The sequence below is a fragment of the Oncorhynchus nerka genome, linkage group LG7 (assembly GCF_034236695.1).
Source record: "Oncorhynchus nerka isolate Pitt River linkage group LG7, Oner_Uvic_2.0, whole genome shotgun sequence".
Classification (NCBI taxonomy): domain Eukaryota; kingdom Metazoa; phylum Chordata; class Actinopteri; order Salmoniformes; family Salmonidae; genus Oncorhynchus; species Oncorhynchus nerka.
This window is the reverse complement of record NC_088402.1, coordinates 62,787,643-62,806,255: the sequence shown is the minus strand read 5'-3', so window position 1 is coordinate 62,806,255 and position 18,613 is coordinate 62,787,643. Positions and strand designations below refer to the sequence as shown.

The following is an 18,613-nucleotide window of genomic DNA, read 5'->3' as shown; positions in this document are numbered from 1 at the left end:
ACAATTGCGAAATCAGTAAGAGAACAATGACGATGTTAACTGTGCATCATTGCTTTATGTGACTGTAGGGCCACATGAGAGTATGTGCACGTGTTAGTGTATGTTGAAGGCTATGTTGATATGTGTGTGTTGTTCCTACCATGCCTCCTCTGGTGCCAGCACCTCAGGCCTAGTGAAGAGGTTAAGGCACTGCTCCAGGGTGAAGTGTCCAGCCCTGGCCGTCTCACTGACCGACCCAGGGTCCTCCTTAAAGTCCAGCTCCTTGGACCGGACCAGCACATACTCCTTAAGACGCTCGTTGTTCTTCCACACTAGTGCCAGGGTGGATTCGTCAGGGAGGTCCAGAACAGCCTCTTCTGGAGGAGGGAAAGACATGACAAACACTGAAAAATACATATTGTAAAAGGAATAATGTTGAATAATACCCAGCAGATCAATGCGTTTCTGCTTTGTCTTACATTAGGGGTAAAAGATGGGTATGGGACAGTGACCCATCAGGCCCTTGTCTTACCCCTTTCCTCCAGTTTCTGCTCCTTGCTGTTGGAGTCGAGGATGGAGATGTAGAACTGAGAAGCGTGGCTGGACGCAGATTCTGATGGTTGCTGGTAACCTGTCACTGCAGCTAGATACACAAACAGTAGAAAACACAGTCACAAATCACAGAGTGACGGGATTAAACAATGAAAGATATCTATGGTCAGGTGAAAAATCGCATGGAAAAAGTGGAAGTTAAAAACAATATTATCGATAACTCAATGACAGACTATGCTTGCCTTTACCTTCTGGCCTGACAGCCTTCTCACAGGAGGTCTCCTTCTCTCCCTCGGGGTCCTGGGAGCAGGAGGAGGGCTCAGAGAAGCCAGAGTCTATGGTGCGGGTGGAGAGGGCGTCTGGATCTCCGGCTGGGTGTGCTGAAGCCTGGGCTGTTTCTAATGGAGACTCGGGGACCAGAAAGGGGCTTTCCTGATCAGAGTCCCCCACCCCACTGCCCCTAGCTTCATCCCCTGGCCCCACACCATCAGGGGTCTCTGCTGGAGGGGGGAGGTCAACACGGCACTGGGTGCCCTCTGGGGACGTTCTGCCAGACTGGAAGGGAGGCTGGAACACGTTCACTGAATACCTACACAGAGAGATGGGGAAAGGGGTGTGAACATAGGAATCAGTGACAGTCCAACAATGACAAAATTAGCATGTTGTATTGACTAGGGATGTGACAAATTTAAAAATGTTAATGTTTAAACTGCCATTTTTGCATTATTTAACCACCGAGAGTTGACCTCCATGCCCCCGCTGAAATCTAATTGGCATAATAAAAATGTCCTTCAAAATATGTCTGATTAAGCTAGAGGTATGTTTTTATATGGGCTCATCTAAAAACGGTACCGCCAATCAACCTCTGTCTGCAGCGTCCGAACAGTTTGGCTACACACTAATAAGACCCCTCTATGGAAATCTGAGACTGACGAACGCGCGTACATGACGGTTGTTTTGCTTTAGGACCCCCAAAGTCTCACAAAACTCATCTGTAGGTAGCCCGGTACCACGGATTACAAAGGGAAAACCAGCCACGTTGCGGACTCCGACGTCTTCCTCCTGGACAAGCTAAACACATTCTTTGCCCGCTTTGATGAAAACACAGTGCCACCAACGCGGCCCGCTCCCGAGGACTGTGGGCTGTCATTCTCCGTGGCCGACTTAAGTAAGCCATCAGAGTGTTTAGGGACATATTCAATCTCTTCCTATCCCAGTGTGCTGTCTCCACTTCAAAATGTCAACCACTGTTCCTGTACCAAAGAAAGCAAAGGTAACTCAACTAAATGACTATCGCCCCATAGTACTCACCTCTGTCATCATGAAGTGCTTTGAGAGGCAAGGATCATATCACCTCTACCTTACTCCATAGACCCACTTCAATTTGCATACCGCCCCAATAGATCCAAAGACTACGCAATCGCCATCACACTGCCCTATCCCATCTGGACAAGAATGCTGTTCATGGACTACAGCTTAGCATTCAACACCATACTACCCTCCAAGCTCATCATTAAGCTTGGGGCCCAAGGTCTGAACCCCGCCCTGCACAAATGGGTCCTGGACTTCCTGACGGGGCACCCCTAGGTGTTGAAGGTTGGAAACAACACCTCCACTTCGCTGATCCTCAACACAGGGGCCCCCTCCTGTACTCCCTGTTCACCCATTACTGCGTGGCCAAGCACACCTCCAACTCAATCGTCAAGTATGCAGACGACACAACAGTAGCAGGCCTGATTTCCAACAATAACGAGACAGCCTACAGGGAGGAGGTGAGGGTCCTGGGAGTGTAGTGCCAGGAAAATAACCTCTCACTCAACGGCAACAAAACAGCAGAGGGAGCACCCCCCTGTCCACATCGATGGGACCGCAGTGGAAAATGTGGAACGCTTCCGTGGCGTACACATCCCTGGCAATCTGAAATGGTCCACTCACACAGTGTGGTAAAGAACGCACAACAGCGCCTCTAACCTCTGGAGGCTGAGGAAATTCACCTTAGCCCCTAAGACCCTCACAAACTTTTACAGATGCACCATTGACAGCATCCTGTCGGCTGTATCACCACCTGGTACTGCAACTGCACTGCCTGCAACCACAAGGTTCTGCAGAGGGTGGTGCGTCTGTCCAACGCATCACCGGGGGCAAACTACCTGCAGCACCCGATGTCACAGGAAGGCAAAAAAGATCAACCACTCGAGTCACGGCCTTCTCACACAGAAGGCGAGGTCAGAACAGGTGCATAAAAGCTGGAGCCAAGAGACTGAAAAACAGCTCCTATCTTAAGCCCATCAGACTGTTAAATAGCCATCACTAGCCAGCTACCAACCAGTTACTCAACCCTGCACCTATAAGGGTACTGCCCTAAGTATATAGACATGGAATCACTGGTCACTTTAATAATGTTTACATACGGTTTTACTCCTTCATATGTATTTACTGTATTCTAGTCAATGCCACTCCAATATTACTCATCCTAATATTTATGTATTTCTTAATTCATGTTTTTTTCTTTTACTTTGAGATGTGTATTGTTCGATACTACTGCACCGTTGGAGCTTGGAACACAAGTGCTTGCTATATCTGCAATAAAACCTGCTGAATATGTGTATGTGACCAATAACATTTTATATGGATTTACTAGTTAAAACATTTAATGGAAGTATATATGGAAGTAGTTTGGTGCCAAAACAATTGGTTAAATATGGAATAGAAAATTAACAATTCCAGACAATTAAAAAATATATATATTTACACTAGAATCAAAAGTTTGGACACAACTACTCATTCAAGGGTTTTTCAATATTTTTTCTACATTGTAGAATAATAGTGAAGACATCAAAACTATGAAATAAAAAATCATGTAGTGACCAAAAAAAAGTGTTAGATATAAATATATTTTATATTTATTTATATTTATTTTCCACCATAATTTGCAAATAAATGTATTAAAAATCCTACAATGTGATTTTCTGGATTTGTTCTTCTCATTTTGTCTGTCATAGTTGAAGTGTACCTATGATGAAAATTACAGGCCTCTCATCTTTCTAAGTGGGAGAACTTGCACAATTGGTGGCTGACTAAATATTTTTTTGCCCCACTGTAGGCAGACTTTGCGAGGCTTTAAAAAAAACAGTGTCATTTTACATTTACATTTAAGTCATTTAGCAGACGCTCTTATCCAGAGCGACTTACAAATTGGTGCATTCACCTTATGACATCCAGTGGAACAGTAGTGCATCTAAATCTTTAAAGGGGGGGGGGGGGGGGGGGTGAGAGGGATTACTTTATCACAGTCCCATAAAGAGAAATGATGAACACAAATATATGTAGTTACTTACCCTATAGCACAGGTTACATTTGTGCCCCTCTCAAATTCTTGTTTGCATCCCCTTGCAAAGTCAAGCAGCTAAAGGCATTGGTGATAAACGTGTGCTTTGCTATTGGCTGACAAAACAATCCTAATATCTTGATTTAAAAAAAAAAAAGTTGTCAATGTCCCCATGCAATTTCAGAACCAGACGATCAGCTAATTCAACACTAACGGTGTAAAAGGAGAGCCAAAAGGACTTTTGTGTAAATATATGCAAAATATGCATCAGTCATACATGAAGTGTTTAAATAATTCCACGAAATGACAATATTTTGATAAAATGATCTGTAAAAGCCTGACCATTGATTGTCTTATCACAAAAGCATTCTGCCTTGAAGCAATGTGTTAAAAACAGATTCCCATAATAAGCAAATTAGCGCATATTTAAGGACAGTTTGTCTCATTTGCATAAAACTTGTAATACAATAATATATTATTATTATTATACTTTCAACTGGTAAAGATTCAGTCTGATGAGAGTAAAGAAAAAAAATCCCTATTAGCCTATGGTGCCTGGCCTTAACACTTTTTTGGTTACTACATGATTGCATGTGTGTTATTTCATAGTTTATGTCTTCACTATTATTCTACAATGTATTGCCATACAGAACTTCAATGCTGTCGCTTCACTGTCTAACTCTCTGCCATTCTTCCAACTTAACGATGAAGTGCGGATCGCTTTCTATCCCTGGCAACTATTAACAACGATGACGTGCTTTCTATCCCTGGTAACTCATTTGAAAGATGCATATCTCCTCCTACTAACATACAGCATTGTTGTGTTAGGCATTTCTTACGATGTACATATGATGATAATCGGGACCTGTTAATGGTGTTTTGCGATAACTGCACTGTGATTTTAAATTTGTTTTAAAGGTGAAAGCACCAATTTGTAAGTCGCTCTGGATAAGAGCGTCTGCTAAATGACTTAAATGTAAATGTAAAATATCAGTTTCAGGTTAAGAATTTTTCTCTCTCAATGTTAACCTCAAATTAATTTAAATGTCACACCCCCAGTATTGGCATCTATATTTGATTTTATAAATCCATCGACTGGGGAGATCCCAGTGGTACCTTGAGTATCCTTCCAACAGCTGGGACAGACGGGCGTAGGTGAGTCTGGACTCGGGGACGCTGACCAGGAAAGGAAGCCCCACGTTCTCCATGTTGGGGTGACACAGACTCTTGTGGTTGGGCCAGTGATTTTTCTGGCAAGCCCTGAAACATGAAGGAAAAAAGTTAGGTTTTTCATGAGTTAGGATTCATTTAGGAGACAAAGGGAAATAGTTGTGAAATAGTTATCCTGTGTCATTGTGTTTTTATTGGTAGAGAAACTCAATTGCCTCGCAACATTAGTGCCAGCTGACATTTAGTGTGTTGACTCACTGATTGCAGTAGCCCACGCGGTAGCAGCGGGTGCAGCGTTTCAGCTTCTCCTCCTCTGAGAGGGGAGGCTTCAGGCAGGCAGCACACTTCGAGATGGGGATACTGGGGACCTGAGGCCTCTGGAGGGGGGACAGACACAGAGATGTGACTTAAACACAGATACTAGGTACTTCTGTCATAGTTCCGTATGGTTTAAAATAGGAAGGCTAGGGAATTGAAGGTTCCGTTTACCTGCTGGACTCTGAGCACCACCACCCTCTCCTTGGCCAGCTCTTTAGATAGCACCTCGAAGCAGAAGAGCATGTCTGAGGAGGAGACCGTGTCCAGGGAGTGGGAGGGGAGGAAAATCCTGTGGAAGCGACTCTTCACCACCTCTGCCAGTCTCAGGTTCTCTGCCTTGATCCTCACACTCCGAGAGATTGACTCCAGGACCTCGGCTGTGCTCGAGTTCTCTTTACTCACACTCACCAGGAACTGACACACACAAGGTACGAGAATCAGAGTAAAAAGAGAATAATGAAAAAATCTGTAAAATAAAATAAACTGAAACAATCTGAACAAAACAAACATCTCATCTTACCTTGATGGGTTTCTTATGAGGCTCTTTAGCAAAGTAGAACACGGTGAGGACCTTCTGCTTCTGGGGCAGGGGCACGGGCAGGTAGAGGAAGGGGTCAAAAGTTATGGAAACCTTGAGAGAGGGAGAGGAGAAAGACATTTGACCTTTACAAAACATACAGGTCAGAACAGTAGCACTGTGAATCAGATTACTGAGTTTTAGTGCTCCCTATCGCACCACTGAAGAAATAAGTTAGTTCCACTCTGCCACACAGCCAGCCAGCCATCCACACAGTAAATGCTTCTGATGGGTCCATTTCCTCTATTATTAAATCAGGTTTTCCTGCACCTCAGCCTGACAGCCAGGCCCCCCGAGTCTCTCATTATCTGCATCATATTGAAACTGCCATTATCACGGTGCCTTTGGAGCAGACATGCCTAAAACAACAGTCAGGGTATGTATTCAGGAGTGGACGGTCACAGCAACAGAGGTACTATAGTATCATCCCTGTGAGTTTGAGTGATGTATTCTAAGACTAACAAAAAAAATCCCATCTCCAGCCTCAATACAAAACACAGTTCAATACAAACACCTAGATATGTTCAGACAGGTGAGTGTTGCTTGGGAATTGCAATAATTCCTCTGTCTCTTACCTTGGAGCACATAGGGCAGACAAGCTTGGACTTGTACTGGCCCTGGAAGAGGTCCACAATGAACGAATCGTTCCTCATCTTGTGCCTCTGCCACGCCTCCTCCGCCACCACCTATTACGTCACAACCACACCATCATGTCATTTTCCAGGACAATTGAACTCAAGGGAACAGTGACACAGCAGTCATCAATGTGGATATGCGAATGGTGCTGCTCGAACCTCTATTTCACCCACCTCGTCCAGCCGTCCGTCTGAGTCCACCGTCTCTGTGTAGGGCTTGTTCTGGATGCGGTTCAGGTCCTCATGGAGACCATCCAGGAGGAAGGCCATGAACTCTTGGGCATCGTGCTGGGCATAGCCTGTGAACTGGCTGGCCTTACTGGCCACGATCGCCTGGGGGATAAAAGATAAAACATCAAGTTGAGAAGACTAAAGGGAGAGGCTGTACTAAACCCGAATACTGCCGGTGTTAATCCATGTAGAAGGCATGATGGTGTGGTGGTTAAAATAACAGGAGGGGGTTAAAGATGGGACTCTCAAAAGAGTGGATTGTCACCTTTAACTTGGAGGGCTGGAAAGCATGGTGGGTACCCTTCCACAGAGCCCGCAGCAACACAGCGAACCCGATGGCCAGCCGACCACCCGTCCCCAATGGGTTATTACAGTTGATCTCAGTTTCAAACGCCCGGTCTGCACATAGGGGGAAGAGAACACAGTTCATTGTTTAATATCAATCTACAGCAACAGATACTAGCTCCATATACACATTACAAGAGATATATTTCATAAAAGTAAAACGTGATCAACTTAAAGAATGAAGAGTAGGGAAGACTGACCATGAAAGTAGTCCCTGAGTTCACGGGTGTTGGACAGAGACTGGATGACGCTGTTCATGAAGCATGTGTTGCCCAGGTTGACCAGGCCTGTGAAGCCTGGCACACACACCTTCTCTTCCTCCTCCTCCTCAACACTGCGCTCGCTGCCAGCAGGAGGCGCGTGGGTCATGGGCTGGACCATACACGTGGGCTTGGGCTGAGGGGGAGAGGCCGAGAAACAAAGGGATGAAATACCAACCTTCAAGGCTCAAAGGATAGCGTGACAAAGAAAACAAATTCCTTCCCCCTACTCATTTCCAAATCACCACCTCAATCACTTCAAACAGTTTCCCTTTTTGGCCCATTCTCTCACCATCTCGTCCTTGTCCAACTCACCGTGACTGCAGGCTCCTGTTTGATAGGGGCATGGTCTGAGACGGTACGGGCGGACACATTGTCCAGGCCTCCGTCGTCTGCCCGGGGGGGCTCCTCCTTGGCAGGGAGGGTGTGCTGGCTGCTGCCCGGCTGACTAGTCTGAGATGACGGCCCGGATGGCACAGCAACCTTGGCGCCCCCCACTGCACCTTAAACAGAGGGGGATGGAGCTTGTGGTCAACGACAAACGACTGTCAGGACCAAAAGAAGAACAATTGCATACGGCCGATGAACTGAGTATTCATTCATCGAAGTACAAACATTATATTGTCTGCTTGCTGTGTATAGATAAGAGCAACTTGTACAAGTACCACCAACTGCATCTAGGCCTACTAGTATTGTAAACTATATCAAAAGATACCAGTGCCAGCACAACAACAGATATTAGAAGTTAAGGACATAGAGCAACACTGCAGTGCCTAGGCTAAGACACCCAGAGACCCGTTGGGTTGGGAGAGCAGCAGACGGGACTGAGGCACACATATTGAGTTACTGGATTAGTTTCAGTGCTCAGATTCCTGTCTGGAAGTGCTGTCTTGAGTGTACACACCCACACGCAGTCAGGCATGGCACACATACCCATATACACACAAGGTCCACACACAAATCCTGGTATCAACCCTCCCATGTAATTCACATGCTTACAGACATATCAGGATTAGCCTTAATGCTTTACTAGAATATTGGTTCAATTGAAAACATATCCGTGTGCTTTCCAAAACAGCGATATAAAGTAAGTCAGTGAATACATTTGTGTGGAAGTAATTTTGTAACATAAAGTACTGTAAGTCAGCGAATAAATGTGTGTGAAAGTAACTGTGTGTAATGTTTATAAGGGATGCTGTATTTCAAACTGTGTGATAGCTAGTGTAATAGATGTGTGTATCGTGGTTGCAGTGTGCAGTAGAAGCCAGGCAGCAGGAAGACCTTGTGTAGCGGGGGCCTCTAGGCCCCCCCAGCGCTGGCTGTGTCTCTTCTTCAGAGTGATGTCTATCCGGGACGGGGTGAAGGAGTACGTAGACTGCTCAGGCTGGATGAGGTTCCTGCAACATTGGATCACCGCTTGTGAAAGTCATGATCTCATTGAGAGCCAAGGGCCCAATTCACATATCAATAGAAACTCCACACACCAAATTCAACTTCAAAGTCTTACCTGAGTTTGACTTGCCACTTAAAAACTGTATTCGCTCCACAGTCCGCATGAAGGCGCAAGAAATTTGCATCGCTGTTAGAAAGGGAAGATAATTCAGTAAACCAGAAATGCCACTAAAATCCAATTAAGTTGGCAAAGGCCATCGAGGTGAAAAGTCAGAAGGACCAAGTTACCTGGTCTGGAAGAGGAGGGTGAAGTCCTGTTCCCTGAAGATCACCCTGGCCGTCTCTCTGCAGATGCTCTTCATGTAAACGTTGACCACCATTAGGTCTGTGCCTTTCTCGTACGAGTCGTTCTTCACAAAATTGAGGTTCACCATTGGCTCTGGAACTGCTAAAAGATAACCGCAGGCAGGCTACGTTTCAGATCACTTCGGACCTCAAACCTCAGTGCAGAATTTATGCTCACTGCAACTGATCTGTCTATTTCACTTACAAACCACAGTTCTATAGTCATCTTCTGCCTAGAGCTATCCTGACAAATGAATGAAGTGACAAAAAGCACATTTCAATCATATTTGTGAAATACCAGTTTCCTTTTGACCCCAGTCTACTGACCTTCCAGCTGCTTAATCTCCAGAGGTTCCTCTTTAGACTGGTCCTTCTTCTCCTCCTCTGTACTGCTGGTGAACTCTGCCTGCTTGCTTGGTGTTGCAGTCACAGGCTCCCCTGATCCTGACTGCTGGGTTGGTGTTAGAGTGGCCTGGTCAGCCCCATCCTTGGACTTTCTCACTACAGTAGAGGATTCGGTCCTCTCAGCCTCAGCCTCCCCTTGCCCCTCTGTTCTGTTTGTGGAGTCTTCAGCCTTGTGGCTGCTCACAGCACTGGACACAGTGGCTGACGATATGCGTTCCTCTCCTGCCCGAGCATTGAAATCAGACTCTGGGGACTTCTCCAGCTGAAACAAGAATGGGCTTTACAAATCAGATCGAGAGCAGCAGATACTCAAACACATTTGAACCCACACAGTACTCGGTGCCTGGTAAGATGCTACAGTTTAGAGAAACGGGGACTAACCTGAACTTTCATCTCCTGCTGTGTGTGGCTGACGGTTATCTCGGGTGTTGTACACTCATGACCGTTGCCTAGCCTCTCAGCACGATTGTCACCAGCTGTATACGTCTGGGGGTCCCGGCCAGTGGGAGTAGGGGTGTGCGGTTTCCCATTGGCTGTGGACTTGGGGTGTGTATCCCTGGGTGTCTGTGACGTAGGGTCCTTGGAGGGACAGACGGTGCGCTTGGCACTAGGCTCCTGAAGCAGGTCCCCTTTACTGAGAGGCTTGGTCTCCTCATCTTCTGCAGCCTTCACCCCAGATTCTGGTCTGTCTGTTGCTGGTTTGTTCTTCATGGTGCGTTTGACACCTCGCTCAACTTTGCCACGTCTCTGTTCGCTCTGTGCCGGTGGAGCAGACGGCTGGGTGGACAGTTTGGGCTTGTCTGCCGTCTCAGGGACAGATTTCTCAGGCTTTACCACAGGCGGTGGTTTCTGCTCTTTGCCGTTCTTGGCTTGCACGTTCACAGGCTCCTTCTCCTTTTTAGTTTGCTACAGGGAGAAGAGACAAAGTCGTTTTTTTGGTACGCATTTATTTTGAAATTGTGTTGAAACCGTCGCAAGGGATAGGCAATAGGCACATTTAAGGTTGGCAGCTGATGCTTTTCAATGAAAGAACCATAAAGCTAAACGACAGGAAGGAGACAAGGAGGAGGCAGGGGGGGCAGCAGGCAGACTCACCTTAAGGGAGGGCCAGGAGTGAAAGGGGATCTTCTTGTGCATGACCAAAAGCAGGAAGCCGTACTTCTCTTTGTACTGCACTTTGCTGCAGGAGCCCTCAATCTCCTCATGCAGGTGACAGTCCCACTGGCGCCCATCTGAAGAGAGAGCAGTGGGCCATCAGACTTGTGCTAATGCTGCATGTTCACAGTGAAAGACTAATGCCACGCAAGCACACGCAGCTCAAACACACAAACACACACACGTAAAAACACTAAAAGAATAATTCAAACACCATCTTAGCACACGCAGACAAGTACACTGCCTTGCACAAGTATTCATCCCCATTCGTGTTTTTCCTATTTTGTTGCATTACAACCTGTAATTTAATCCGATTTTCATTTAGATTTCATGTAATGGACATACACAAAATAGTCCAAATTGGTGAAGTGAAAATTTAAAAAAAATTACATTTTTTTTTATTCTAATTTTTTTTTAATAACAGAACAGTGGTGTGTGCATATGTATTCACCCCTTTGCTATGAAGCCCCTAAATAAGATCTGGTGCAACCAATTACCTTCAGAAGTCACATAATTAGTTAAATAAAGTCCACCTGTGTGCAATCTAGGTGTCACATGATCTGTCACATGATCTCAGTATATATACACCTGTTCTGAAAGGCCCCAGAGTCTGCAACACCACTAAGAAAGGGCACCACCAAGCAAGTGGACCATGAAGACCAAGGAGCTCTCCAAACTGGTCAGGGACAAAGTTGTGGAGATGTACAGATCAGGGTTGGGTTATAAAAAAATATCCGAAACGTTGAACATCTCACATCAGCCATTATTTTAAAAATTGAAAGAATATGGCACCACAACAAACCTGCCAAGAGAGGGCCGTGCAGGAGGGCATTAATCAGAGAGGAAACAAAGAGCCCAAAGATAACCCTGAAGAAGCTGCAAAGCTCCACAGCGGAGATTGGAGTATCTGTTCATAGGACAGCTTTAAGCCGCACACTCCACAGAGCTGGACTTTACGGAAGAGTGGCCAGAAAAAAGCCATTGCTTAAAAAGAAAAATAAGCAAACACGTTTGGTGTTTGCCAAAAGCCATGTGGAAGACTCCCCAAACATATGGAAGAAGATACTCTGGTCAGATGAGACCAAAATTTAGCTTTTTGGCCATCAAGGAAAATGCTTTGTCTGGCACAAACCCAACACCTCTCATCACCCCGAGAACCATATCCCATGCTGTGGGGATGTTTTCATCGTCAGGGACTGGGAAACTGGTCAGAATAGGAATGATGGATGGCGCTAAATACAGGGACATTCTTGAGGTAAACCTGTTTCAGTCTTCCACAGATTTGAGACTGGGATGGAGGTTCACCTTCCAGCAGGACAATGACCCAAAGCATACTGCTAAAGGAACACTTGATTGGTTTAAGGGGAAACATTTAAAATTCTCAATCCAATTGAGAATCTGTGCAATGACTTAAAGATGGCTGTACACAAGCGGAACCCATCCAACTTGAAGGAGATGGAGCAGTTTTGAAGAAGGGGCAAAAATCCCAGTGGCTAGATGTGCCAAGCTTATAGAGACATACGCCAAGAGACTTGCAGCTGTAATTGCTGCAAAAGGTGGCTCTACAAAGTATGGACTTTGAGGGGGTGAATAGTTATGCATGCTCAAGTTGTTTTTTGTCTTATTTCTTATTTTGCATCTTCAAAGTGGTAGGCATGTTGTGTGAATCAAATGATAACAACAACCCCCCGCAAAAACAATATTTGAATTCCAGGTTGGAAGGGAACAAAATAGGAAAAATGCCAAGGGGGTGAACACTTTCGCAAGCCACTGTCTTACATGTACAATCGTCACAGACACTTTAGCAGAAGACATGTAGGCGGCCTAGTTAGTTTCAGATGTGTGTTTGTATAGCTTGTTATCTCACCTGGGAAGCAGGCCTGACAGTCTGTGTCAGTGAAGGTAGTGGTGACGTCCTCCACACTCTGAACCCCCTCTCCACAGCGCAGCCTCACTGTCACCTCATTTGCATTCTGCTTCCAGTCCACAAACACATCTACACAGCACCGAGCAGACAGAAAAATCTATCAGAGGAATAATTGCACACTCAGCATATCAGAGAGCACCTTCAAAATAGATTCTGTAAGAACAGCATGTGCTGTGACTGTGCTCGGCAAGTAAACAAATCAAAACGCAAGTCAGCCTACAATGGTCTACAACAGATGAACAGACTTTGTTGGAGGACTACATCGATACCTTTACAATTACCACTAGATCAAGATGAAAGTAATTTATTCCTCAGAGAAAAGACTCCTAAATATACTGCATCTACACAAGAGACGGATCTACAGAAATGCACACAACACTGAATCAACTTCTTGGGACAATATAGACCTTAGACAATGAGGAACCTACTACTAAATAGTAAACTAAGCCTTAAAGATGCTGCCGCCCCCCCAAATGACAGCTGGTCAAAATACTCAAAATAAGATTTGAATAAGCATCTTTCTGGCAATGACAAACTGGAATCAGAAATCACAACAAACATTGGAAATGCCTTGGCTTGTCTACACTGTACCTTTCGTCATATTGAAGCTAGAGTGCAGTCGGTCATGCATGTGCCATGTATGAGTTCAATTCAGTCCAAGGTGCTCACGTTCACCACTACTACAGACTATGCCTTGTTTATTCTCCCTCTCTATGGCTCACACACACACACACCTCGCTCTCCCTCACGCTCTCTCACACACACAGCTGCTGTAAATAAAAAGGTCACAGGCAACACCAAACCCTCTACAGCTGGGCTCCTAGTCAGGTTGTATTCCATGTGACACCCTGTCCCTAAACTCTGCTACGGTCCACTATGAGATCACTGTAGCATTGACATTTTTTGTTCTAATTTGAACTGCCAACCCACTTTACCAATTGGCTAGTCTGTGGTGTCATTTGTATTTTCTGTACATTTTTTGAATGGCCTGTCACTGATTATCAGGGCCTGTCTACCAGCCACAGTGGTAGCTAGGTTTTTTACCAAGCAAAAAATTATTTTTCAAACTATTAAAAAAAATATATATATATATTTTTTTTTAAAGGAGGAGCAGGCTTAGTAACGTTTCTAAAACAAGGAATGTATTACGAATAAGAAGTTATATGGTATATTGCTCAATTTAATATTTTGTGAACCGAGTCTTTTAGACAAAATATCAGACAAATGTTCAGCCGCCCCTTTAAGGTTACCATGATACCGGGGCCACTCCGGCAGTGTAGGATTATATTTAGAGAGTTTTAGACCCCTCCAGCGACTTTGAATGGTATATGATTCTTGCGACAAATTCAGCTACTTTTCAGCAGACCCGGAGCCAGAACGAATCTACCAATCTGCGTGGCAGTTATGAAGCACTAGCCCCTGCCATATGAACACACTGATACACTGCGATCCATTCATTGGTGGCTAAAGAAATTAACATATAACCCAGAGATACACTTACTGCTGCATTGGCCTATAGGCTATAACTTCTATAATAAACTAAGTAAAATATATAAGCCGAAAGCCGACTAATAAAAACCGTTAAAAAAATAACCTGAAAAAAAACAAAACTATTTTGCGCCTGTCTGCTTCCCTTTCCGTCGGTTTAGCTATTGGTAGTGAAGTTCAACATGGTATTAAATCACCACAGGATCCGGCCCAAAGCGGTGCTAACGAACTTTCAACATTGTATCAACTAACCTATTCCGGGTCCTCAAAGTTTCCTGCGCCAGTGAGCTCAGGACAGAAAGCTGTTTTATGACATTTCCACTGGATATTGTGATCATCAGATCATGATAGTCTGCCATTTACATTTAACATTTTAGTCATTTAGCAGATGCTCTTATCCAGAGCAACTTACAGTAATGAGGTCATACGTTTTCATACTTTCTTCATACTGGTACCCTGTGGGAATCGAACCCACAAACTTGGCGTTGCAAGTGCCATGCTCTACCAACTGAGCAACACACGGCACACCGAAGCTTGGTGATTATCAAGGCCAGAAGTGTTGGCAAGATTTTTCAAATTCTGAGAAATTATTCCATGTGTCATTTGAGTTTTTTTATGTCTCCACTAATTATTATACAATGTAGAAAATAATACAAATAAAGAAAACCCCTTGAATGAGTATGTGTGTCCAAACTATTGACTGGTACTGTATCACCAGAGAAAGCATCCGAGCGAGCGGAACAGTGCCCTTCTATACATAGCTCATGTACCTGATGCTGTCACGCCAGAAAGAGTATGACATGCCATACTCTTTTGGTCCGGACAGCATCAAATACATGGTCTACACATACTGAGACAGAGAGGCGCTGTTTAGCCCGCTAGGATGATTTAATTGAGTGATTGGCCTTTGTTGACGAGCGTCTCGGTCAAATAAATAATCAATATTATGTTTGGACTGGCAAGGTGGTACGGTAGGGCGGGCCAGGCCCCTTAAGGCGCACCCATTAACGCTGGCCCTGCTTTTCAGTCTTTCTTTGGATTTGATTGCATTTAGTGACTTTCCCACTCAAATCTGCTGCAAACGAGAGTGTGAGAAGCTGTCTGTGCAACAGAAGTCACAGCAACAGTGCACACAAAGGCAGAGAAGTACAAGGCGAGGGGGTGCGTGGTGGGAGAGTGGGCGGAAAACGCTATGCCGGGGACCACAGTAAGGAAAATTTGTGCGGTGATGTTGGAAGAACAAAACCTCATCTAGCGACAAATAAAGGAGCCAATAGCAGATCTCATTGAAAAATAGTTGGTAACACTGCACTTGAGTCATCACATGTGTCTGTGAAAATCTGACTAGTAAATGTCAACGACATCTTCACCAGCAGTGGAAGCAAACTCAAATGCAACCTAACTTGTGATCAAAAAGTAGATATACAAGAACATAAGGATAAAGTCTCACTTGAGTAGGTTTCCAACTTATATGCCTGTGCGCATTGGTTCTAAAAACAAATGGTTTAGCACTTCACTCACAGTGAGCACATCCCCCCAAAACAGTCAGTGTTGCTGTGCGAGGTGAGATACAACAGTAGGATTCATATTTCTTAGTGCATTTACCAGATATGAAACAAAATGTCAGAAATACTTTGAAAACAGCTACTGCTGCTATGAAATCACAACTCTCACATGTGACCATACTTGACTTTTAAAATGTTATTGAAATGTAATGAAATGCTTGCACTCCAGACCCATCAGTCAACGTGGCTGGTGAATAAGACATTCTTACCCGCCAATGACAAAATCGACCCATGAGTGGCAGGTGTTCATTTTAGGCCCAGCTTACTATGCACATAGTGCCAGATAGATAGAAAGTAATACGCGTGTTACTCCAAGAACATGACAGAAATAGGGAATGTGCTTGGTGAGAATCAGTGAATGGCATACACCGGCTATTCTCAACCTGGGGTACGCGCAATGCCGTACCTTGTCAAATAATTATCACGCAATCACATTAACTGTTACTCTCTCACTCTTGCAGACGTTTAGAAACTAAACATGACAATTTGAAAAATAAGCCACGGGAGTTTGAGCGAGAATTTAGACGACTTTCATGGTGGTAAAACAAATCTAATTTTATTGGTCACATACACATGTTTAGCAGATGTTAATGCGAGTGTAGCTAAATGCTTGTGCTTCTAGTTCCGAGTGCGCAGTAAAATCTAACAAGTAATCTAAGAATTTCACAACAACTACCTTATACACACACACACACAAGTGTAAAGGAATGAATAAGAATATGTACATATAAATATATGGATGAGCGATGGCCGTGCGGCATAGTGCAAGATGCAGTAGATGGTAGAGAGTACAGTATATACATATGAGATGAGTAATGGGTATGTAAATATTATATAAAGTGGCATTGTTAAAAGTGACTAGTTATACATTTATTACATCCAATTTTTAATGATTAAAGTGTCTAGAAATTTGAGTCAGTATGTCAGCAGCAGCCAATCAATGTTAGTGATGGCTGTTTAACAGTCTGATGGCCATGAGATAGAAGCTGTTCTTCAGTCTCTCAGTCCCAGCTTTGATGCACCTGTACTGACCTTGCCTTCTGGATGATAGCGGGGTGAATAGGCAGTGGCTCGGGCGGTTGTTGTCCTTGATGATCTTTTTGGCCTTCCTGTGACATCGGGTGGTGTAGGTGTCCTGGAGGGCAGGTAGTTTGCCCCGGGTGATAAGTTGTGCAGACCTCACTACCCTCTGGAGAGCCTTACGGTTGTGGGCGGAGCAGTTGCCGTACCAGGCGGTGATAGAGCCCGACAGGATGCTCTCGATTGTGCATCTGTAAAAGTTTGTGAGTGTTTTTGGTGGCAAGCCGAATTTCTTCAGCCTCCTGAGGTTGAAGAGGTGCTGTTGCGCCTTCACCACACAGTCTGTGTGGGTGGACCATTTCAGTTTGTCTGTGATGTGTACGCCGAGGAACTTTCCACCTTCTCCACTACTGTCCCGTCGATGTAGATAGGGTGGTGCTCCCTCAGCTGTTTCCTGAAGTCCACGATCATCTCCTTTGTTTTGTTGACGTTGAGTGTGAGGTTATTTTCATGACACCACACTCCGAGGGCCCTCACCTCCTCCCTGTAGGCCGTCTCATCGTTGTTGATACCAAGCCTACAAGCACGCAGTCATGGGTGAACAGGGAGTACAGGAGAGAGCTGAGAACGCACTCGTGTGGCCCCAGTGTTGAGGTTGAGCGGGATGGAGATGTTGTTTCCTAGACTCACCACCTGGGGGCGGCCCGTCAGAAAGTCCAGGACCCAGTTGCACAGGGCGGGGTCGAGACTAGAGGTCGACCGATTAATCGGAACGGCCGATTTCAAGTTTTCATAATCGGAAATCTGTGTTTTTGGACACCGATTTGGCAGATTGTTTATTTTATATCCTTTATTTAACTACGCAAGTGAGTTAACCTCTCTGCGCACGGAACCCGGTAGCGGGATGAAATTTGACAACATACGGTGATCGCTACATAAATAGTCATATTAAACATTCATGAAAATACAAGTGTCTCACATGTTTCGAAAGCCTAGAATCTAGCTAATCCAACTGCGTTGTCAGATTTAAAAAAGGATTTACTGCGAAAGAATACGATGCGATTATCTGAGGATAGAGCCCCATAAAAAACAACTATTTCAACCAGCACAGGCGTAACAAAATCTAACTGCAATAAAATAAATGGTTTACCTTTGACGATCTTCCTCTGTTTGCAATCTCAATGCTCATTGTTACACAATGAATGGTCTTTTATTTGATAAAATCAATTTTTATAGCCTAACACGAAGCATTTTGTGAACCGCTTGTGTCGTGAATTCCGTCTCATTCCATTTTCGACAACAGACTCGAGATAAATACACACAAAAAACGGTGACTTTTCCCAGTCATGTTTAGTTTCATTGCAATCAACTGGTTTGTTTGTAACACAACCAAACCTGATGGGTCATTTCACGGGACGTATTGACTGAAAGAAACCGATTTGAAGACAACAAGTAATGACATCATTGTGCACCAATGATTTGCCCGCTGTTTCGTTGATTGACTGTATTTTAACCCAATGACCACTGATCGTCTTGAAATCTAGCTGGGTAGATAGCCAATGAGCTGAGGTAAACGGCAATATGTAATGTTTATGTGTTGGAAGACCAACCCATGTAGTAAACTCCGGCGTAAAGAGGGTCATTCGCCATTGAAGTTTCATACCGGAAAGAGCAACGCATGTTGCGCACAGCATTGTTTTGGTAAGGTGCATATTCAGCTGTTTATATATCAATCAGTAAGGCGACTAAGTCAGGGAAAGCTAAATCTAAATATACAGATGTACACACAATTTTAGAAGAAATTGATCGAGGACGATTCATTTAGCGATTCCCAAATGGAGGAATATTTTTTTAACGGAGAGGACATCTTTTGGACTGGTAAGTTCTTCTCATGCTAATGCCGTTGTTTGAAATTAATAAT

The 18,613-nt window shown here is 44.5% G+C and overlaps 1 protein-coding gene across 13 annotated transcripts in view; it reads right to left on the bottom strand.

Annotated features, from left to right (window-relative positions):
• The window catches only part of usp19 (ubiquitin specific peptidase 19), a 36,071-nt gene that overhangs the window by 7,382 nt on the left and 10,076 nt on the right, over positions 1-18,613 (bottom strand). For 4 of the 13 annotated variants that reach the window (XM_065020688.1, XM_065020689.1, XM_065020700.1 and 1 more), the window contains exons 3-21: positions 12,560-12,688; positions 10,633-10,769; positions 9,919-10,443; positions 9,460-9,799; positions 9,076-9,235; positions 8,903-8,974; positions 8,677-8,792; positions 7,711-7,898; positions 7,336-7,531; positions 7,056-7,189; positions 6,719-6,892; positions 6,500-6,610; positions 5,868-5,978; positions 5,519-5,761; positions 5,288-5,406; positions 4,976-5,119; positions 774-1,120; positions 512-622; positions 140-356 (exon numbers count right to left, since the gene is read on the bottom strand). In XM_065020688.1, coding sequence (XP_064876760.1) covers positions 140-356; positions 512-622; positions 774-1,120; positions 4,976-5,119; positions 5,288-5,406; positions 5,519-5,761; positions 5,868-5,978; positions 6,500-6,610; positions 6,719-6,892; positions 7,056-7,189; positions 7,336-7,531; positions 7,711-7,898; positions 8,677-8,792; positions 8,903-8,974; positions 9,076-9,235; positions 9,460-9,799; positions 9,919-10,443; positions 10,633-10,769; positions 12,560-12,688 — 3,574 coding nt within the window. Of the gene's footprint in view, positions 1-139; positions 357-511; positions 623-773; positions 1,121-4,975; positions 5,120-5,287; positions 5,407-5,518; positions 5,762-5,867; positions 5,979-6,499; positions 6,611-6,718; positions 6,893-7,055; positions 7,190-7,335; positions 7,532-7,710; positions 7,899-8,676; positions 8,793-8,902; positions 8,975-9,075; positions 9,236-9,459; positions 9,800-9,918; positions 10,444-10,632; positions 10,770-12,559; positions 12,689-13,210; positions 13,388-18,613 lie in introns of those variants that run through there. The other 9 variants (XM_029664441.2, XM_065020693.1, XM_065020690.1 and 6 more) reach the window with 9 other exon arrangements.